The sequence below is a fragment of the Triturus cristatus genome, chromosome 8, assembly GCF_964204655.1.
Source record: "Triturus cristatus chromosome 8, aTriCri1.1, whole genome shotgun sequence".
NCBI lineage: Eukaryota > Metazoa > Chordata > Amphibia > Caudata > Salamandridae > Triturus > Triturus cristatus.
The window spans coordinates 227,725,927-227,749,940 of NC_140591.1; the positions used below are offsets into that span (position 1 = coordinate 227,725,927).

Below are 24,014 nucleotides of genomic sequence, written 5' to 3' on the forward strand. Positions count from 1 at the left end.
CAGTTGCACTGTGCATGCAAAATCTCTTGTAACAACAAAAAAATAAAATCTTGAAAGGGGCTTAGAACCCACCCAAAACTTACCTGTGCTTTCCATTGGTTGGCTCTCATTCTTGATGACTTTTTCTCAGTTATTATTGGACAGCGCCCCCTCTTCTCTGGCTACCTCCTCGGGCTCCGTGTGTTCATGCCGTGGAGCTTCGGCCACGTACTGCATCCTGTCTGTCCTTGTGTGCTTGGTACTTTAAAAAAATTATTTTGAAGTGTACCACTCCATCAGAGTGCATCTTTTTGCACTCTGTCTCTAGCCACTCCTGCCACATTTAGTGCTGCTTTCCCTGTTCCGCCCCTCCTCCTCCCTAGTGTCTCTGCTTGCTCCCTCACACCTGTCGCTTGCCCCGTCCACAGATCACTTCGAACTTGAATCTGCTTTTCCTCTTGTTGCTTTTTAGGTCGAGGACTACCGGTCTGCCGGAGGCAGAACCGGAAGTCGGAGATTTAATGTTTTCTAGAGTGGCTATTTAGCCCGCCTCTCTTTTAGCTTCTCCTCCATTGGCTGGCTTCCTAAACGGAGGCCAGCCGTTGGAGGAGAGAGCAGTCCCTCCAAATAGGCTCCGTCTTTTCCAGATTCGGGGGCGTGTTCCTTGCTGTTCTTTCTACTTTCTAGCCACGCCCTTTCTCAGGCGTGTTTTTCTCTCCTCCAGCCAATGGCAAGAGGAGAGAAAAAGAAACACGCCCCCGAATCTGAAAACGCCACTGCGTTTCTCCGAGGCATTTTTGCTTCGCCTCGGAGAAAGACAGTGATGTGCTAGGCCGTGGTGTGCTTGTTTAATGATTCAATCTCAGGGTAAAATGCAGACGCGAAGAGTTGACTTTTACTAGGCACTGTAACTTCTCTTGGTCGTAAACCCGGCTGCTCGATCGCGGCTGAAATATAGCATATAGGAAAAGCTTCGATTCCGCACTGCCGGAGGGTTTTGCTAATAGCACGCGTCAGCAATTTCCTACTGAAACAGAAAAAAATGTACACCTCGTATTCAATTTCTTATCCAGCTGTGAAGGTTTGCTCTTAGGTTTGCTCTTAAGAGCCCCCGGCCTCTTTCACGAGGGTGGAGGTCTCCTCCTTCTGCCCAGCCCAGCCCCCATCCACTCTCTTGTTTGCCCAGAGCGGAAGAAGCGGTGTGTGTTGCTGACTGGCCCGACCCCCACTGGATCTCGGCTCCTCTCCCCTCAGCAGATCGGAGGCGCCGGCGGGAGATGTCTGCTCGGGGTTCGGATGAGGTAGGGTCACGTTCGTCACCTGTTTTTGTTTTCCCCGGGCACTGGAGGCAAGATAAACATGCGAAATGCGCTTATATATTAAATGCGGCGATACATTGCTGGGCCGGGAGTCTCCAGTCCCCGGAAGTTGTTGTATCTGAGAGCAGACTTTCCTTAGCAAAACTTAATTTTTCAACTCTATCAAAACTGCACCGATGGTGTCATATAAACATGCTGGTCATGGTTGTGCTTCGGTTTATACTTTGAAACGGCCTGGGCCAGTTATATGTTTGTTTTGACATGGGCAGAAAATGTCCAGTTTTACGGTAGAAAACCTGGCTAAAACGAGAAAGAAACGTGAGTTTTTGCACGCGGTGGCTCGGTGTCCTTTGTTTTGCATGGAGGAAGCTGCTGATTTTGTAAATGACCCGAGGCGCCCGGGCCCTCGGCATTGTCTAGTCCGCCCATGTTGCAGCCGATGGTTGCCTTCCTCAGTCACCACACCCCTTTCTGTCCTTTAGGTGTTTGTGCTCTGCGGGCTGCGGCCCCTGCCCACAAGTAACACCTGCAGGGCCGTATATCTTTGCAGGCGGGAAGCTGCTACCAATTAGGATCCTGCAAAACCAGCAGCGACTTCCCGACCTGCCCCCAAGAGTGTGCTGACCTGCCCTGGGGTTTCTGTGACCCAATCGTGGGTCAGATTATTTACTAGGTGCTGTGGTGGGCGCGTGACGCGTCAGGTACAGTACTGCCCCGCCCCATACCTTTGCCCTTTATCGTTGGGATCCCCCACCCCCTCCTTTTCCACTTCCGAGCTGAGCCTGCGACTACGAGGGAGAGTGACCAGTACCACTGACCGACCATCTTGATTACGACGGCGAGGCCTCTGCGTGGCTCCTCGTCTTCGGCCTTCCATTTGAAGCAGCCTCAGCCTGCCCTGCAGTCAGCTGTTCTTCCCGGCTCCAGCCCCTCCTCTCCTGTGAACTCTGCAGATTGCACCGGCGGCCCTCCCCAGCAAGTTTAAAGGTGAGGCAGGTGTGTAATTTGAAATGCATGCGTGCCAGTGGTCGAAGTGGGCGGGATCAGGGCCGGCTTTAGGGCGGTGCGACCGGTGCCACCACACCGGGTGCTGGCTTCATGGCGGCGCCGTGTTTGCAAGTTTATTAAACTTTTGAAGCACCTGCTGCAGCGTTTCTTTCCGCCGGCATTTACCAGGCCTCACATAAATGCCGAGAAAACTCGTGTGATTAATTATCTTCTGGGAGAGCGAGCAGCATTTTGTATAGTTGAGGTTTTGACTCATATGAAGTTAGTGCAGAGGGTTAATAGAACGTGTACTAAGTAGATTACAGGGTGCATATGATGTAAACAGATTACTGCTTTCAAAAGAGACATCCTTCTGTTACTTACCATTTATAACTTAAAGTCCTAACATAAATAGTGAGCTATTAACTTTCATCCCAGAACTGCATATACACTGCAAAGTATACATTATTAGAACATTGATTAATGTTGCAAAAAGGGTTAATTTGGCTAGAAATCAATTCGTATTATTAAAGAGAACTCCCAACTATGCTGTTTCTTTTTCGACTCTGGGTTTGTGCTTCTCCACACCAAGCACTCTTGAACTATACTGCCTACCAGTATGGATGACTTGTGACTCCTACACTTTCAGTCCTTTGGCTTAAGTAACATTTCCTATACACTGATTTACACACGTATGATTGATTGTCTCTGTGTAATGTGTGTGTGATGCAAAGTGCTCGGACACCCTACACTGGTATGAGTGGCGCTATATAACTAATTCAATGCATCTGAGAGTGTGGTTATGGTGACTCGGTGACTGTTAAAGGGTGCTAGTGAGGGAATCCGTGGCAGAGGTGGTCATTGGGGGGCGTCAACAAACATTGTCGCACAGGGCACCACCACTCTCTCACTACCTCACTCTCTCTCTGCTAATGCAATAGGTATCACATATGCAAAAAAAAAAGCTAATGCCAATAGAAATGACAATGCCATTTATTTAGGGATACAATAATGATTAAAAAAAATAATGAGCAATACCAATAGCTCTACCTATAATATTGCCGAGACCATTGCATTGTAAATGCTTTTTTTTTTGTGTTAAAACTTAAAGGTTGCTTATTAGGGAGAGTATGCCGGTCATGTTCTGATGGACATGTGTGATGGCGCATCCAATGCTTGTCTCAAGGCCGACGTCCTGGCTCTCGTCCTCCAAGCCGAGCTGGAATTTAAAATACATATAAATACAATTCTGCATAGCGTCACTGGATTATAGTACGGGCAGAGAATCTTTTCAAGCTGACATCTGGCTCTGAGCACAAAGACGTGGTGGGTCGTTATTTGTGCAGTCATCCGGACCAAATATCTGCTTTTCAGACTGCCAACAAAACACAGAGACCACAAGAGAAAGCAGGCAAATTCATGACTCGCTCACTAACGATCTAATAAAATGCATGCCACTGAAGACACATTTAGCCATAACTACCAAAACCGATCCAGGCAACGTCAATGGAGGGGGTCTCATCCCATCTTGTAAAGACATGCAATCTTGGGCTGGCATTCTGTTCTCGGTGCCCTAGGATCAGCAGAACTCCAGGCGGCCCAGAAACCTTTGCGGTCTATAATTTCACTACTTGTCCCCCTTCTTTACCCTGATTAACACCTTCTGATAGCTCTCAAAGAGCCACTCGTAGACAAATCATGCTTTAAAACTGTTACATTCTGCAGCTTCCTTATGTATTTTTTGTTTGCTTTCTTGTTTTTAAAGAAAAGTACGGAACATCACTTTTTAGATTTCGCCTGCACAGCGCTTGCAAAATCTCTTGTATTGGGGGGGGGGGGGAAAGCGATATGACATGGCCAACATTAAACACGTAATAACATGTTTTAAAGAATAAAAATGTTTTCCCTTAAGCTGTGTTACACAGCATGCAACCTGTAAAAAACATTGACAGTCATTACAATTTGCATAGACGAAAATTATTGGCTTTGCCAGTGCTTTTCGAAAAAGGTCCCCATTCTAAGAATGCAACATCCCTATCAGTTGGGATGTTTTAGCACACTGATGTACCACTGTCTATGTGGCAAATCCTTTGCATTCCTTTTTTTCTGGCTCAATCATGTATTAATTGCAGGCGGATTTAGGTTTTGTATCGTAAAATTGTTCTGCATTAATTTCAGCCACCAAAATAGATTTACATTGGGTCCCGCACAAATAATATTCTTTCTTGTGGTGTTTCTTGTGAAGGTTTAACATTGTGTAATTGAATATGTTTTAAACCTAATGAAGTGAGTCTTACAGCTTTCCAAGTAACTCATTGAGAAAGCAACTGCCGCTTTGCATGTTGAGTTTTTGTTCATGTGTTCTGCCTGCCATTGTATGCCTGGCATAATACAGCTTCTTTGGTCTTAAGTTTTGTTTAGGAAAGTTTGCTCTATTTTAAGAGGACTTGCTACAGTTTTTTTTATTTGTGGCTCGGGGTAGTTTTTTGGTCCAGTTTAGGTCTGACCGATTTTCTGCTTATCTCAAAGTACTGCAGATTTGAGGAAATATAGGTGTTGTACAGTAGGGAGACCTAGAACATACTCTGTCATGGTTCACTTATCTTGTATTGAAGCCTTGTGGTTCTAAAAGCCATCACCTTGAATAACTTTCTCCGATTAATTTCAGGATTTTACCAGGCATTTGCGTGGAACATTTATGGCAGAAGGAGAGTCCTCCACCCCCTATGTGGGTTATCCCAAAGGAAAGCCATTCTTGAACTCTGAACTGCATCGTTCCCCAGAAAAGCCAGTTATTCCATATCCAGAAAGTAACAGCAGAGGTATGAACCTAAGGATGTGTGTTATGTTCTGCAGATTTGTATAGTGCACTAACACCCGAATGACATCCTGGATCTGAGCAGGTGTTCCCAGCCAAGCCTAGGGCATAGTCAGACTACTTGAAAAGCCGGGTCTTCACCTTCTTGCAGAAAGTTAAGAAGTGAGGATGAGGCTCTTATGTGTAGTGGCAGGTCTTTCCACGCTTTAGGAGCAATGTATGAGAAGGCTCGTCCACTTGATTTGGTTTTCCATATGCATGGGATGTGTGCTAGTAGGAGTCTGGACAAACAGAGGTGCCTGGAAGCTATATGAAAGCAGATACGATTGTTGAGGTATGCTGGGCCAGTGTTATGTAGTGTCTTGAAAGCGTTGGTGAGGAGTTTGAATTGTGCTTATTTGTGTATGTGGAGCTCCTTCAGGTGTGGTGTGGTGTGATGTGTATGTGGTGTGGGAGGTTGAAAGTAATTCTGGCTGCTGAGTTCCGAATGGTCGGTCGCCTTCTGGAGAGATTTTTGTTTATTCCGCAACAGAGGCTGTTCCTGTAGTCCAGCTTGCATGTGACTAGGGCATGGGTCCAGGAAGATGAGGGCCGCCATGTTTCCTGTGTCCACAATCATGCGGTTGTCATTCGTGGCAGCAATAGGGCCATGTGTGTGAAACCCCCACAGAAAAAGTGTGGTATAGGCCAGAAGGAGGCACCCTTGATGTTTCATAAGACTACTGTTGCTCAGTGCAACATGGTACGTTAGAGTATGTTGAGGCACATGTTTTATGCTTTATTGGGATGCCTGATGCTTTTTCAGTCATTGGCCAGGAATGTGTGATGTGTTTTGGTACTTAAGTCGAGGGAAACTCAAGTGTTGCTGCTTGGTGCCTTTCAGCCTAAATGAAGTATGCTCATTCGCTTAAATTATATGACCGTGTTCCCAGAGAAGTTGTTTAAATATTTTATCCGTTACCTATTGTGCTGAAAATCAGCAAGCATATCAGTTAATGGGGTGGGGGAGAAAAGAAGGGCTTGAGAGAGGTATCTCTGGGGAAAGCGAATTACATTTATCTTTGGTTATCTGCTGATCCATAAAGTAGTAGAGCAAAACATGAATGGTGATCGTTTATATGCACAAGAATGTAAATAGTAAACAAACAGCACAGTGCCTGGTGTCAGAAAGAATGAGCTGAAGTAAAAGTATCATACAGTACAATTGAGAACCATCAACGTTTTGACACCCTAAGGTCTCATTTATGATAAGATCATCATCATCATTATCCATACGGTTGAAATAGCTGCTTCGGATTACCCCCGCTCAATAGCGGGCAGGGATTGCTTTCACAGACAAAAGAAACTTGAGAGAATATCCCATGCGACTTTGTATAGGGAATCAATTGTCTACCAACAAGTGGCATGATATAGTCACGCTTAAATCACACACTTGATCTCTTCAGAGAGTAACTCAGGATGAAACTTATATTTTCACTTTTTTGACTGAGGTGGGCAGATTGACAGAGGCTGGTCAGAAGTTGCTATCACATTGTGTCCTGCAGTCATCCACAAGCAAAATCTTTGTCTCACCTCCCCACCCCCCTAAGTTAGTTCAAGGAAATTGGTTTGCCCAGTAGATGGCTGGAAGAGTCACCCAGCTGAGTGAGATTTCTTGCAATCTGGTCAAGGTGCATTTCAAGCTGTGTGTCATCCACAGAGAAAAAACATGAAGCTGAAGAAGCTAACAAGATAAGCAGGGACTCAACATATAAATTAAATATAACAGAAAATGAGCAAAGTCTTGGGGAATGAGGTATATGATATGAAATCTGTGTGAGCAAAAGGATGGGGGGAAGAGAATACTTATCACGTTTGCCCAAAAAAGGTAAACCAGCTCCGTGATATCCAGGAGATTCTGATACAGAAGTCAATAAATGGAATTTCCGCTTTAATAAAATGTATTATCCTAGTCAAAGAGGACCAAAACTGCTGCATCTCTGGAATCCAGTGTCCGCTTGTATTAGTTTGAGATACTCCAGGAAATGATTGGTACTCCTGGCAGGTCTAGAGCAGGCCTGAATAGGGCCCAGAAAATCCAAAGATTTATGGTAATTTGAGAGCCACTTGAATACTTCTAAGCAAGCTTCCTTGTTGCTGGTAGTGATGTAACCGGCTTGAAGGTGTTTGGCTTAAGGTGGGTCAAGTGAGGGTTGAGAGTGTGGTAACTACCCTCTTATGGACATAACCCAAGTTCCAGTTTTGTAATGAGGAGCAGTTCCTACCGGGGTGTGAATTTGTAAGATTGAGTCAGACCTGGGGTTATCCCAGGAGCCCAGTTTTTAAAAAGTAACTGCTGCATCACTTAAACATCATTAACTGAAGGAAGCGCTGAGATGGTGGAACAAACTGTACAGAGCTGGGAAAGTTAAATTTATTTTCAACTCTTTCCTAAATTTTGGGCAACTTAGTTTGGATCCAGTGATCACGAGTTGGTAAGAGCTGATTGGAAAAAAATCAAGAAACTAATTGGAATTGTTTAGCTATTAGTTTCAAAGCATCTGCTAGTTCAGTTAGAGCAGCCAAAGTTGTATGGTTTCCCCATGCATAAAGCTTTAGGGAGGGTAAAAGAGGAGCTTCGTTCTTAGAGATGAGGAATAGTGGTATAACAATATTGAATTGAATCAAGTAGAAATAATGCCATAACAGAGGTGAATTATCGGTGATAAATTACATTTGAGGTGGAGAACATTAGATCCAGTATCGCCAACCATATGAGTCAAGAATCCTTTATGAAAATAGTCTTCCAGTCATTGTCAGGACTAAAGTGTAGAACTTCTACTAGGGTTGCAATAGTGACCAAGACCTCTGCAGTGTGCGTTTTAACATGGACTATCTAGAGAGGTGACATGCTCTGTTATTTTTTTCAAGATCACTAGATGAGTGGAAATTGGAGCTTAGCAGGGTAACCGCATCCAGTGCAGTCTGTATCTTTGTCGATGGACACAGCCTGGCTTGCCTTTGGTATAGAGCAGCAATCTCACCTCAGAGACATGCCACCATTGGCACATACACCATCTTAGTAATGTCATCCATCAGGTGCTGGGGGAGAGCAGGGAGATGTAACTGTCTCTTCAGTTGCTGCATCCAAAAAACAGTCCAGGCACATCCCAAAGTCCCCACTCCACTGTTAAACTAAAACGGGGGTGAGGGGACTAAAAGCCATAGGCAAAGCCAAATAAAAGGAAAGTTAACCAAAATCAAATGAAAGTGGACGTGTAAAATCCAAAATAAAATTTAAAAAAGTGTTGTGTCTGAATATATGAACTGGAAAGCTGAAGCATGACTTTAGGTCTGTGTGGATATGACTTCAGCTGATGTGTAGTCCACAGTGCACTCGCTTATTAAAACTGAATGTTTGCCCCTTTGTATCTACATCCTTCACTTGTTTTATGGCGCAGTTGCCTCCTAACCGCATATCAGTGAAAAGAGTTAATGTCCACTCCCCAGAAAGTTTGCAAGCTTGGAAGTCTTATCCCCTTCTTCCCAAATTGTAACCATCTTGACCTATTGAGATTAAAACCTGAAGCTAATGGTGATGGTAAAAGGTCATGTTTGTGTTGGGGGAGAGGGGTGGGAAATGCGTAGGAACCAACAGAATTGATTGGAAGGTTTATCGACCTCCACCAGAAAAGATGTTGCTTTCCACGTCCAAGCAGGGAATATGAAGTTGGCAAAGTCTCCAAGAATAATAGTGTTTAAGAACAGGAAAGCACAGATGTTGGCACCACGGTATTTTAATGGCTGCTAAAAATAAATAATTTTATGAAGCATTGGCTTCCCAAGTCTTTGATGCACTGCTTACTAACAACCGGAGGGTGACTCTGATACAACTGTCATCCACCAGTTAAAATCCAGACCCATTCAGAGACTAAAGTCCCTGATCCTGAGCATTATAACCACTTCATGGCCCCCTGAAAGAGCACAAGCACTCCAGTCAGCAGATGGAGGACCTGTGAATGACAAAGAAAAAATATGTTGGATTCTGTCTATAGTAGCAGCCATATCCTCTACACCCATCACACCAGTGAAATACAGGCATATCTTGCACTATTACAGATACCCATAGACCTTTTGAGTGCTACTAGGAAAGAAAGTAGAAGACTGTTGCCTCCTTTTTGAGACATATTCCCTTACTGTGCAAACGTCAATACTCATCTGTGCTGCCATGCGTAATTCAGCAATTTAAGGCACATTTCTTTAGATTGGCTCAGCTAAAACGGTCTTGCCAAGAGACAAATCTAAATTTAAACCAATATCTCACAAAGCCCTGCTTAAAACTGGTTGTTTGCAATTTACAGGTTACTGATTGGTTCAATGGCCTGTGAGTGATCAGTTATCCTTGCAGCCATTACAGACTGTCTCCAGATCCGGAAATGTAAATGTTTATATGATATGGTGAAGAAGATTAAAGCAGCTCTAGCAACGCAGTGGCATCTTTCTAATTCTCCAGCACTACTTAAGGTTTAGAGCCACCAGCAAGGGAAGACATTTCCATCTGTTCGGGAAAACAAATTAATATTCAGTATCTCTTTCCAAGTTTCCTTGGATCCTGCTGCTACAGCCAGTAGGCATCTCACTATAGGTTTAGTCTAGCGCCATTATTCATGGCTTTGAATTTTAAACTTTTGGCTGAGGTTCAAAGTCAGATTGGCCAAATAGGTGTTCTCCAATGGGCATTTTGGCAATCTATAGATGATGCAGTTGGGCAATGTTTGGTGTTGCGTGCAATATGGTGACATTATGTCAACAATAAATATGAAAGATGAATACTGTCATCCAAAGCATTAGATTTAAAAGATCTTAATGCTAAGAAAGCACCACAAATGCCTGAAGCTTATGATGGGTAGAAAATATCTCCCATTTCTCTGCTTGCACTTAAGAATCAAGTCTGCACCAAAGTGTTCACCTGTGTGACTGGCTAATGAAACTTAATTTGTTTGAGCAATGTCAGAGCAGTACAAACAGGGTGATTCAACCTTTGTACTTCACAGTAAGCCTTCAAATATAGACTCAACTGGAATTTTCAGCTCTGACAATTGAGAGATTTCTGGCATTTCGCAATGCAATTCCCTATTAGCTGATGTCTCAGTTGCTCATCATGAGAACTAATGAAATTGATGGGGATAATGGCACCTTGCTTTCATCTGGTACCACATGCATATCCGGTCTACTAGCATAAATGTTTAATAATATTACTACATCGATTCAATACCCACATTAAAAAACAATTATCTTATGACATCTCCCCTTCTGCACAGCTGACTCTTATGTTATTTAGTTCCATATACTTGCTCGCTATCCAAAGGCCTCCCACTGCCTCGTGTGTGTATCTGGCACATGTTCTGCAGCAGAACTTGGCACTTTGTAGCTTTGCTTCAGCACTTTACAGCTCTCCCATTCTGTACCTTTGCTGGTATAAGAACAACTAGCATAAGGGCTGTTGATAAATCACAAATATTCCCAGTGGATCTGTAACGCAGGAGATTCGCTTCTTACCAGTGCCTAGGACCCGAATACACCTTCTGTCTGAGGCCATTAGACGCTCATCAGGTTAACACAAGCAAAAAAGAACTAACAGGGCAGGTTCTACCTGGACCGGAAACAAGTATCCAGGGACCAGTTTTGGGGTATCAGCCCTCATCAGCCCAGCTAGCTTGAGTCCAGAGGCACAGAGAGCATGGGACCCACGTCTGGGCATACCCTTCCCACTTAAGGCGACAAAAGCAAAAAGAGCAAAGGATGGACAGAATGGTGAACAAATCAAACGTTCACCCCCAGTCACAAATCTGGTTTTAATCCATCTTTTTATTTTTGCTCACCAAGCCACCTCTGTTTGAACTCAGCCATATGCAAATCAGTCCTGACTCTGTTCCCCATGAGAACAGTCCAGCCCGAACTGCCAGGTCTACCCTGGACTGGAAACCAGCATCCTGGGACCAGTTTCGGGGCCTCACCCCATAGCAGACAGGCTAGCTTGAATCCAGTTGGCGCAGTGAGCATGGGACCCACGTCTGGGCATACCCTTCCCACTTAGGGCGACCAAAGCAAAAGGAACAAATTATTGACGGAATTCTGAACAATGCAAACAATCACCCCCAGTCACAAAGATCTGGGTTTACTCCATTGTTGTTTTGTTTACCACTCCACCCCAGTTTGGACCCAGCCATATGCAAATCAGTCTTGACCCTGTTTCTCATGGGAACAGTCCAGCCCGAACTGCCAAGCCAGTTCCTCCTTGGACCGGAAACAAGCATCCTGGGACCAGTTTCGGGGCATCAACCTTCATGAGCCAGGCTAGCTTGAATCCAGTAGCACAGTGAGCACGGGACCCATGTCTAGACATACCCTTCCCACTTAGGGCGACAAAGGCAAAAAGAACAAATGATTTATGGAATGCTGAATAAATCAAACATTCACCACCCAGTTACAGATCTGGGTTTAATCTATTGTTTTTTTGCTCACCACGCCACCCCAGTTTGGGTTTGTATTAGGTTAACACAGCTGCCTTGGGAATTTGCCTGCTATACTAAAGGAATGATATTTAGCTGTGCACTGTAAAGCTTTCTACTAGTGTAGTGGTCTGGGATTTTTGTTACATTGTGTAGTGGATTTAAATATAACTGGTGCCATGCGAACACAGCCATGAGTTGGCATTGAGTGGTCGCAGTAATCGTTCATGGGCAACTCAAGCACATATGTGCCAGTATTAGTCATGCCTTTGAAAGCACATTTTTCTAAAAATACTGAATGGGCATTTTAGCCCCTCCTTCATCTTTTAGCTTTATTTCCTAGGGCGGAGGCTAGAAGTCTCGTCTTACCTTTGGTATACTATACTGAACTGCTGCCATCTCACAAAAAGAAATTTGATACCTCTAAAGTCATCTTAGGTTTGTGTTCTCCAGTATTAATACATCTGTGCTTTTATTTCTAGCTGTTTAATGATAGATTTGGTTCCCGCCAGAGAATTATACATATACATATATATATATATTACATCCTTTTACTTACTATACAGTTTTCACCAAATTCCTTTCTGTTGACAGTGCTTTTTCAGTGAATATGTTGCCTTTCTCAACCTGGTTAACACCGTACACATCCTCATCCTTCATTATTTATATAAGATGGCTGATGAGTAACTTGATATATTTCGCATTTGCGAATTATTAATGAAGCCGTATCACACCTGATCTAGAAAACACATCCTTTGCATTGTTCTGGCATTTCGATTCAGAAACATCTTGCTGGGACAGACGCATGTCATTTGCATGTTTTCCTTTGTTTCGTTTTAGAAAATTAAGGATAGTGGACAATAACATTTGTCTGCAAGTTACTTAATGTAGGGATAATGTAGCTGGATAGGAGTCGCAGCTCTTCTGCTGCAAGAGTGTTTTTTCAAATACGATAGGCATTTAGATAAACATTTATTTTCTCTGTGTCTACTAGTGCCTGTCACATTTGCTCTTTAACTGTACACCACATTCAATACTGGTTAAAAAATTATATATTGAGAGTTTATACGTTGGTATGCATTAATCCTCAGTGCCAGGAAGCAGCAGCTGTGCTGTATAAATGTTTTTTCATTCATTCATTGTTTACATTTGTACAGTATATTTGAATTCCTTTTATCAATCATTTGTTTTTCTGAGCTTCAAACTGACTGGAGATAGTTTCCCAAACAGGGCCATGACTGGCCTTGTTTTCTCTGGTTTGATGTTCCCTTCAAGCACCAATTTATTTAACAACTCAAAATGCACCCCACAATCCCTTTCCACACATTCTTGTAAGGGACGCATGTGGATGTGCAGAAGGAGAATGTATTTATCTTCACTGATTTACAGGCAACTATTCTGGAAGGGCAGATGTTACTTGCATTTATGGCCTGTTCCTTGGATGGCTGGCAGGGCAGTGACCATCACGTGCCATATGCTGTGAGTGATATTACTCTTTTGCCAGCTGTTTTCTATCCAGTGCATGCTTACACAGCTAGAGCTTGTCCACACTAGCTGCCCTCCAGGCCCTGCAGCTTGGTGTCAAATATCCCCTTTAACATGATCTTTGTCACATCAAAAGCTATTATTGCTTGACTCTCCTTTTATTAAGAGCTACTTGATCTGAACCCCCACTGAGCACCTAGTTGTATCACACAGAAGAGTTACTGGTCATTGTATTCTTTATATTTAAATTTTCAGCCATAATGAGGAAACCGGTTTGAATGAGATCTGATGTTTTGTCTTAGAAATACAAAAAAATATTAGTGCCACAGATGTAACATAATTATATTGAAGCGATTGTAGAAAACCTCATTCTGCTGATGATCTAGCGCTTAGATATTTGTCTCAATCTCTCTAGTCCTACCAATTACAGTAGTCCATTTTCCTAAAACATTAGTAGTTTTTTTTTGTGTACATCTAGACATAAATGGCTCAATCTAAACCTATTGCGAATCAGTTGATATTCCTTTACTTGGTTTCAACACTGTCAACCTGAAAACCTGGAAAATATGCTACATGCTGAAACCCAATCGTCCACAAGGAGAATGGCCTTGTCTCAAAGTTACACAGTGCACCATCTACACTGGCCACCAAATGATCACATTTCTGAAGCCCCATTGCACTCCGACAAAGTATAAAACTGCCCCAGTTTCAACAAAAATTGCTTTAGAAGAGACTTTATCCCTAGTACTTCGGACACTTACAAAAATCCTAAATGTCAAAACACTACAGATATAGCCCCCCACTAGATCACTTCATAAGGGAGATACACCGGGCACAAACACAGCTACATTTTCAAGTACTCCACATTTGCTTAGGCCAAACCTTCTTGTTGCATTGTCGGCTCCTACTGATGTAGTATAATGACACTCGAGTTACAGATGACAGAGAGGGGACAGGGAAGAGCAGCAGGATGAAAAGGTTAGATTCCTATCCCTGTAGACAATCACCACCTAGCGAGGCTTTTGCATGTAAGGCAGTTTTACAGAAGGTGGCATGGAATGGCAATTCAGCTTAAGTAGGAAGAAGAAGCAGCAGTTTTCCACCTTGAGACGCTGACGAGAAATGAGCCAACCAGTCAGAATTTCAAAACCAGTTTAAACCCAGGACAGTTACTCTACTTATCAAGGCTCCTCCTGTTGATCCCCATATACATCAGGGGCCATGTAGAGCCTGACATCATGTTAGTGTATAAAACTCACAAGGGTTCACTTGGTCCCGCCACCGCAGAAGGACTCCAGCCTGATAATGAGAGCAAATGTTTGCAGCTAAGTCAATTGGTAGCCACGTGCTGGCATGCAGCCCACCAATTTTCAAGCCTTAATGAGCAAGTACAACCGGCTTCACTGGGAAGAGATTTGGAGGCATAATAAAAAACCTCAGTGAAGCATTTGTTGAGAGGGCAGAAGAATTTGTGCAGGCATCAGAACCACCTTAGTTGCAGTAGGCACTGCTAGCCACTAGATATCAAATAGCATCTTATGTTGCCTTCCTTGATTGAAAGGCTCCGGTTTCACCCGAAGGTGCAGATGGAGGTGTTAAATTTGCCTTTTGACTGAATCTGTTGGCCTTTGCGTGTTACCCTGGGAGTCTTTAAGTGCCTCCCCTGATTTCTTAGGGGCCTCAGAAGTGTACTTCTGAGGTGAATTCATACTTAAATTACTAAGTCAGGTGGTAAAATCTTTGACCCGCGGCCCTGCTTTCTTCACCCGCATGCCACCCTTAAGCAGACTGCAAGGGATGTGTGCTTACCTTGCCTGAGCACCTCCATACAGGTTGGATCCATTTCTAGGGTATTATACTCTTCCAGTTCATCATCTTCTTCTTATTCCGTGACGTTTGATCTGTTTCATGCACGACTTCTAAGAATTGTGTAGGATTCCTGAAGGGGTCGTGAGAGCTATACTATAAGACATCTTGTCAACCATATTCGTGGGCCATGCCCTCTTTTTCCATTATAGTTAGCAAAAATGTGCCTTTACCATTTAAATAGATTTTTTGATGAGTATTAAAACTAAGCTTTGAATTAACGTTGTAATATTTGGTGGAAAAGTGACTATAAACCACAAATGGGGCTGCTCCTCTAGAAATGCATGCCACTGGCACATCTCATGTGCCCACTTACCTAATTCTTACTTGAAAGTTTAATAACCCCATTGAATTTAGGCAATTTTGAACCACGTTTTAGTGTTACAGCACACACTCTTATGAAAGTGGATGGCAGCCTCACGGTGCACTATGTTAAAGTGCTGGCAAAAAAATCTGCGGAATTAAAAAGAAATATGAATTTCCAACACTAATTCACCAGTATAATTGCTGTTGGGTAGGCTTTGTTCCCCATAGTCCATTTACACTTATTTGTTGCTTGCCTGGTTTTACCAATGTTTTTCCCTTACGATATCAGCCCATGTGGTTGAAATACTTTTTCAGTTTCCTCAGAGACTAACACCACCAGTACCTCTTCCGGTTTGCTTTGTTTATTATATAGCCCATCTAAGACTGCTGTTTGGACTCTGCCTTCCTCAACTTTGGGACCTAAACTGAGGCAATTGTTTACCTGTTTGCCTCTTAGGCAGTTCTCACCCAGGACTGTCATCCAGGGCATTGAAAAATGTAAAACAATTCCTAAGTCCCCTGAATCCACAACATCCTGGCCTGGGCAGGACCACGGCCTTCAACGAGGGCAGCTAACAACTCCTTTGAGTGCCATTTTTAACCTGCCCCATCCCATTGCTCAAATACTGAGGGGATGGCAGACAGTACCCCACCCCGTATTGCCAGGCTTTGCCTCACGACCCCCTTCTGCCTTATCCAAGGTGAATTGACTTTTGTATTACCCAAGTGTGAGGGGATTGCAGTCACCCGCTGCTCACCCTATCCAAGGGCAGTAGGAATATCATCCCAATCCTCTTTTCACTTTGCTCATGGGTGAAGAGAGGGCCACAATGGGCAGCTAACAGCTGCTGTGATGCAACAATTCTCTTGCATTGTTTTAGGTAGGTGCGGGACAAAAGATTGTGATCACCTCTTTCTCGCCTTGCTCAAGGGTGCAAAATGGTAGAAAATTAAGGCCAGGGCAGCTGAAGCTGCCATGATGCAGTGTTCACATTTTGGAAAATGGTACTTGAGCAGCTTGGTGTTGCCTTAATCCTCCATGGTTCTCCTAATGCAGCAGTACACTGAAGGATTTGGCAGGAGCCTTTTGCCCTCTTCCCCCTCAAACACACACAAGCATTCCCTTGGGCAACGCAAAGTTGTGCCAAAAGCAAACCATGCCTTTAGAGAAGTTGGGGGCGTTTTAAAAGCTTCAAAGTCCACCTGCTTCTTGTCATTGTTTTTGGGGAGGCATACACCACTCCAACCGATAGGGAGGGTAGGGGAAAATTCACTCCTCACTGTTCGACAAGTCGAGGAGATGTTTAACACCTTTGGTGTTGAGGACGGCCTGGAGCCGAGGTCAGCACCTGTGCTCATCTGCTGAGGACGGCTTCAGGCTGTCCTAGCTCCTGAGGCAGGAAATCCCTCTAGTGTGAGCACCAGAGGGATTTCCTTTAATTAATTTTTACCTCGGAAGCTGGGGAACAGTTTCCCCAGCTCCCAAGGCTATTTTTCTCTGAAATGACGATCAACGTGAGTGGCATGCTGACGCCCCTTCAGAGAAAGTGAAATGAGCCGACCGGCTCATAACTTTTACTGCTTTGGTGCACTGGGGCATATCTCACCCCCCTAGCACCAAAGCAGATGGGAGAGGTATCGTCAGAAAGGGTGGATCCCTGCTGGGGATCACTGTAGGAGGGTCATCTCTAAGCAGGGATCCACCCATTAGACCCCAGGGACTATTTTTAAGGGATGGAGCACCCCCACATGCAGCAATAGGCAAATGCTCCCTCCTTCCGCCAGGCACAGAAGTCTTTCTGCATTTCCCCCTCCCCCCCCAATGGGGGGGAGGGAGCATATTGGAGGTTCTTACCTTGGCACTTGGCCAAGTCACACAAGTGGGATAGCATTTTCATCGGGACAAGTGGGAAAATACTGGGTGATAGGAATATTGTGGATTCCTGCTGATTCTGGAAGTTTACAAAACAGAACTACAAGGTAAATGTGCAATTTTAGGCTAAGTTTGAGGTTTGCAGGGTGTTGTGGTTAGCAAAACTTAGTGGGATCCAACCGAGGCACACCACCCTGGTCTCCCTTGGGTGTCTTGTTTTCGGAAATGTCTGGGTTTGGTAGATTTCCCCGGGTGGCCGTCGATCCCCGTCCCAAAAAACATGCTATCTCCATTGCCAAATCAGATAATTTTTGTGACAGGAAATGTTGATATCTCCACATTGTATTTTGGGGGCTTTCTTGTTGTGGGCGCCAGGCTTACCCATACAAGTGAGGTGCCATGTTTATCTGGAGACTCAGGAGGAATGGTAGGTAGTAGGAAATGAATATCTCCCTGCAGATTCCAGGACTTTCCATCACAGAAATGTGAGGAAAAATGTGTGTTTTTAGTCAAAGTTTGAGGTTTGCAAAACTTCCTTGGTACGAAAACCTGGTGGGAGCCACATAAGACAACTCGCCCTGGATTCCTCTAGGTGTCTAGTTTTCAGAAATGTTCAGGGTTGCTAGGTTTCCTTTGGTGCCGGCTGAGCTAGGGCCTAAAATCCACAGCTAGCCCACGCTCCAAAACCAGGGTCAGTTTTCAGTGGAAAAATGTGAGGCATCCATGTTGTGTTTTGGGGCCTTCCTTTTCTCGGGCATTCGCCCTACCCATCTAATTGTGGTACCATTTCTATAGGGATACTTGGGGGTGATGATAGATGGTAGGAAATTTGTGGCTCCCAGCAGATTCCAGAACTTTCCTAACAGAGATGTGAGGAAAATGTGTGTTTGTTAGTCAACATTTGAGGTTTGCACAGGTTTCTGGATAAGAAAACCTGATCGGAGCCAGACAAGTCACCCCACAGTGGATTCCCCTATGGGTCTAGTTTTAAAAAATTTACAAGTTTGTGAGGTTTCCCTAGGTGCCGGCCGAGCTAGGGCCTAAAATTCTACCCACATTAGAAAAAAGGGCCAGTTTACAGAGGGAAAATTTGGGGTGTGCATGTTGTGTTTAGGGCCCTTTCCTGTCACAGGCAGTAGGCCTACCCACTCAAGTGACATACCATTTTTAATGGGAGACGTGGGAATACAGAGTATAGAACATTTGTTATTGCCCGTTGCATTTTTCTGCTTTTGTGCCTTCCAAATGTAAAGTAGTGTGTAAAAAAGAAGACCTGTTAATAAATGTGCTCTGAATCACGTGGTAGTATGGGTACCCACAAATCCAGAGATGTACAAATAATCACTGCTCATTAACTCTGTATCTGCTGTCTATTTCAGAGATGCATAGGTTTCTTTGATACCTATTTTTCACTCTTTATATTTTGCTTTATGGATTGCTCTATACCCAGAACACAATGAAAAACCATTGAAAGGTGCATTTCGGTTGTTGGTTCTGGGTACCAAGGGTTCATGGAGAACCTACAATCCCTGTGTATCCCCACAACCAGAAGGGTCTAGCGGATGTAATGGTATATTGCTTTTGTGAATAGGCCATCGTGACAAGAAGTTACAAATGAAAATGTCGCTAATGGCCATTTCTTCGTACTCTTTTTCAATATTTGTGTGTTTAGGAAAACCTTGAAGGATCTAAATGACCCCCTGCTGAATTTAGAATGTTGTCTACTTTTCAGAAATGTATAGTTTTGCTAGATCACCCATGGGTTTCACCCTGGTTTCCATCACACTCTGGAAGTAGATTGAAAGCACATAAATTAGGAAAAGCAGGCTACCTCGTTAAAAAATGCCAAAACTCTAGTAAAAAATAGATTTTTTGGTTCAGCTCGGCATATTCCTGATAGCCAAGGAAAGTTGTGATTTTAACATAGCAAACTTTTTGTTGATGCCAGCTTTAGGGTAAAAAACAAGCTTTTTTGTGAAGCACCTTTTTCCTATTTTTCCCCCCAAAAACTTACATTTTGCTATTTTGATTGTCCCCTCCAGGGGAATCCACAAACGCTGGGTACCTTTGAAAACCACGGAATGTTGGAAAAAATGGACAACATTTTGTGAATACCTTATGTGGGAAAAAAAGTATGGAGGCCTAAGCGCGAACTACCCTAGATAGCCAAAAAAGGGCTCATCGGGGAAAGGGGAAGCCTAGCAGTGAAAGGGTTGTATAGCACCAGGTTGCTTTTTTAAATTCTACAGTTGTTTACAAAGATCAGGAAGGATTCCAAACCCATTAACCACTTCACACAACCTTAAAAAAGCCATACGGAGTTAAAAAACAAAACAAAAAAAACACAGGGCACAGTATGGGTGAAATGGGTGCATGAACAAACTTGCAGTTTCAATAGAAATTCATACATGGTCTTGGCAATGCTTTTCTTAATATGTCACAAAATGTGCATGTATGTATTTTTGTTGTAATTGTATGATATTGTATATGCAGATGCAGTTAATGGGACACATATCTGGAGGAACTTATTTTGGGATATACAATATTGTGGACTTGTACAACTGGACATTATGCATCTGTGACATATACTACTGCTGTAGCAACAGAAAGAGGTACATCACTGAGGGAGCCCATAACAGGGGAATATCGGCAACTAGAGACGTATACAGCCTTGGACATGAAGACATTGGCGATTTGTGTATCCAATGAGTTCCTTTTTTGCAACCGCCATGGAGCTCCATAAAAATACTAGAAGTTCTGACTTGTCAAGGAAAAACTTAAAGACAGACACATAAGATATGCAGCAGCCTCCTGCTTTAGACATACAGTCCGGTCTGACCTATGGAATGAAGCTGGAGTCTTACTAATGTACTATCATAGCTGCACAAGCTATTAAGCCACACGCTTCAGAAAGTGCACATTACATAAATACGTGGAACGAAAACAAAACCAATCCTTTCAATAGTTGAAAAAGGTGAAAGTTGGAATATTAAACTTCAAGATGGTTTCTACATTCGCAAATGGATCACTGCCAGCTGCTGCTCCTGAAAAACATGCACCTCATGCATTGATATGCTAAGTGTATTTGTATGACACGCTTATCACCCATGAGGGTATCCAGGCACATATGCAGGTGATTTAGGCAGCTGTCCACTTGGTGATGTTATATGAAGAGCAAGGTCTTCAACTTCTTGCAGAACTCAAGAAGTGATGAGGAGGCTCTGATGTGGTGAGGGAGGTTGTTCCATGCTTTGGGGGAGATGTAGGCAAAGGCGTGTCCTCCCACTGTGGCTTTGCGGATCCAGTGTATGAGTACCATCGAGAGTCCAGCTGAGTGGAGTTGTCTAGTAGGTGTCTTGACGTGTATACGGCTGTTAAGGTATGCCAGGCCAATGTTGTGTAGTGCCTTGTATGTATTTGTGAGAAGTTTGAACTGGGTGTGTTTGAGGATTGGGAGCCAGTGTAATACTCTGAAATTTGTGGTGGTGTGAGTGTGGTGAGGTAGGTTGAGGGGGAGTCTTTGCTGCAGTGTTTTGAATAGTCCGAAGTCTGTTCAGGACCTCCTTGGTAATTCCTGCGTAGAGTGTGTTGCAGAAGTCGAGTCTGCTGGTTTTTAGGGCCTGTGTAGCCGTTCTTCTGGAGATTGCTGGTAGCCATTTGAAGATCTTTCATAGCATTCTGAGGATGTGAAAACAGGTGGAGGTCACTGTGTTTACTTGGCAGTCATGTCATGTTTGTCATCCAAGATATCTTTCCAAATTTCATGCGTGGGTAGGAGGAGTGGGTGGGGGAGGGGGTCCAACTAACCACCTGGTGGTTAGTTGGCCACCAGGTGATGTCCCAATCTTAGGCTTTCCTTTCGAAGATCGGCACTTCAGTTTTTGGCTGTGTTTAATTTGAGGCAGTTGGATTTCATCCATGTGGTTACAACGGTCATGCATGTGGCAGAGTTGTTTTTGTATTGGGGTTCTTGTCTGACAGGGAGAGTATCAATTGGGTGTCATCTGTGTAGGACAGTATCTGGATGTTATATGATCTGATGAGATCTACCGGCGGGATCATGTACATGTTGTTGAATAACATTGGACTGAGAGATGATCCTTGGGGACTCCGCATATGAGTTTGTTTGGTTCTGATGTGTAGGGTGGCAGGTAGACTCTCTTCATCCTGTGAGGAAGGGACAGATCCATTTGAGTGTGGGTCCTTGAATTCCTTTTTCTTTTAGTCAGATCATTGTGGAGTGGGAGACCATGCCTAAAAATGTGGAGCGGTCAAGCAGTACAAGTGCTTCTGTCTCAACAGTCTAGGATTAGCTTGATGCCATTTGCTGCTATGATTTGTCTTGGTGCTGTGGTTGAGCCAGAAACCTGATTGTGTGCATTGAGGAAGTCAGAGAGTTTCTTGTCTATAGGGTTTTCTATGACCTTGGCAGGTAGGGTAGAAGGGATATCGGGTGGTAGTTTGCTTGTTACCTGGGGTCCTCTGAGGGTTTATTTAGCAATCCATTAACCATCGTGTGTTTCCAGTTATCCGTAATGTCTCTGAGGTGATGGAATGGCTCAGGATGCGGTTAAGAACTTTTGTTGCTAGGGTCGGCACCCATTTTGTAGATGAAGTGTAGACAGAGGTTTGTCAATGCCCAGGAGTAGATTGTCCTCATAATGGTGACTGTTTCTTCTGTGGTGTTTTCCAGTCAGTCTCAGTTATTCCATGGGTGTTAGTGTTAAAGCTGGGGGAGAGGGTGCAGGGGTTTGGTTAGGGGTGATAATGTTGTAAATGTCTTTCATTTTGTTGTAAATGTCTTTCATTTTGTTGCTGAAGAATTCTGAGAGGTTGTCACAGAGTTCTTGCAAGGGGTGATGATGGCCGCTGATGAGGTAAAGTCTTTGATGATTGCAAGTATTTCTTCGCCGCTGTTGTCGGTGTGTTATGCTGGGGCCGTCGTCTTTTTTTTCTTTGACTTGCTGGTGGTAGCGTCTCAGGTCTGTCTTGTATGTTTTTTTTTTTTGTCGGTTTCTAGGTGGTCCTTTCTCCATCTTCTTTCCAACTGTTCGCAATGTTGTTTTGTTGCACGTAGTTCCTCTGTGTAGCAGATGGCCCGTTTCCATGTTCTCCTGTGTGCTTACGAAGTTACCTTTGCGGTCTCTGTTGAGGTCGTTGGTGGAAGTTGGTTGATTCATTCTCAAGGTGTGGTCCCAGTTGGATTTTTGGATGCTGCTCCAACTGTGTTTGGCCAAGTTTGTGGTAATGGAAGCCCTCTCTAGGACAGCGGTTCTTAACTTATGGTCTTCTGACCTCTAGAGGTCTGCAATGCCTTTTCAAAGGGTCCTTGATTGTTAAGAATATTAAATAATGTAAGCGATTAAGAAAATAGGTGTGCATTAAAAAATAAAATTGCACATTTTAAGACGCTTTGTGAGTGTCAAAGTTAGTGATATGTGGGAGCAGCACAAGTACAGCAAACACAATCTAGTAGAGAAAGTTGGTGGCCTTGATTGAAGTAATGGTATGCACTGACAAAAAGAGAGCTTGCATTAGGAGTAAAAAGACAAAGCTACATGCTAGGGTCTAGAATATATTGCTTCTTCTTTTAGAAGTAAAACTGCATTTTGAAAAGCTAGAACCTTATTATTAAAATGTTGATTTTTGCAAGTGATGAAGTAAAAGTTTTAATAATGTGTCTCTATTGGGGTGTGTAGTTGGTTCTGAATTTTTGTGTATTGTATTGAAATCTCTTAAGTGGAGGTCTTCTCCTTCTAGTAGGATTTCACTGGCGATCCACAGAAGTTAAAAGGATGAGAATCACTACTCTGAGAGGCAGAATGGTACACCCAAATGCTAATGGCCAAAGATGCCAGACCAACCTAAAATGGTCATTGTGCATATTCCTTCATATTCTCAGACACATCAGACACCCACATTGATATATCCACTCAGCGAACTTCAGATGATCACACCATCATCACATGCCCATGCAGCCACCAGGAAGTGGCCACATAGCACCATCCGACACCAACACTCCCATCCTTCTGTGCCCAGACTTTCAGCATCACATAGCCATCACAATACACAAATGTACAAGACCACAGCAAACAAACATTGAAATTCGTAAAAAACGTAGTTAAGAGGAAGTGAAGGTTGGTTAATTCGATATCAGCTGCTATGTCACAAAACCTTAAAAGCCATGAGAGGCAAACCTAATCACTAAACCTCCTCTCGGAACACACATGTAAATTGAAAGTTACAACTATAACCTAATCTTGCTCATACTAATGCAGTCTTGAATTCCATACCCAACACACAGTCTTACCAATGTGAAACAATTAGTGTTCACAAATGGCAATCAAAACTTGTAGTGTTAATAAGGGCATCAACTGTTATTACACCTGGATGTAATTCAGATTTTCAAGCAGGACAACCTAAAAAGCGTTGATGCCATACACAACATACTTTGATATATTGTGATCTAATCATTGTCTTAAAATGTCTGATTATTTCTTTCCCCACATTTGTATTGCTAAACATGTTTTCACACGTAAAACACATTTGAAAATCGTCAAAGTCCGGAATTTCATTGATTCCTATTACATATGAATGGAAACTAGTTTTTAAACCACAAACATGTATGTAACTCCAACATAGGTACTGTCCTAGTTCCAGCATACAAAGAGTGTGTTGTGATATACGATCACTTGTGACCATAATGAAGCAAAAACAAATGGATCCTACTATAGGTTGCCTCCTACAACAGGTTGTATGACACATTTGCCTCACATATAAATAATTTTCTCACGCCTAGCTTGTAATCCATAAATTCTAGGCAGCAACCTCACCAAGCCTTTTTGTTTACCAGCCAGCTTAAGACCATGAAACAAGCCAGTTAATGCTCC

The 24,014-nt window shown here is 43.4% G+C and overlaps 1 protein-coding gene across 4 annotated transcripts in view; it reads left to right on the top strand.

Annotated features, from left to right (window-relative positions):
• The window catches only part of CEP57 (centrosomal protein 57), a 466,839-nt gene that overhangs the window by 19,491 nt on the left and 423,334 nt on the right, over positions 1 to 24,014 (top strand). For 3 of the 4 annotated variants that reach the window (XM_085621423.1, XM_085621421.1, XM_085621419.1), the window contains exon 2: positions 4,954 to 5,107. The exons of the other annotated variant lie outside the window; for it this stretch is intronic. In XM_085621423.1, the coding sequence (XP_085477549.1) occupies positions 4,954 to 5,107 (154 nt within the window). The remainder of the gene's footprint in view (positions 1 to 4,953; positions 5,108 to 24,014) is intronic. 4 annotated transcript variants of the gene reach the window in all.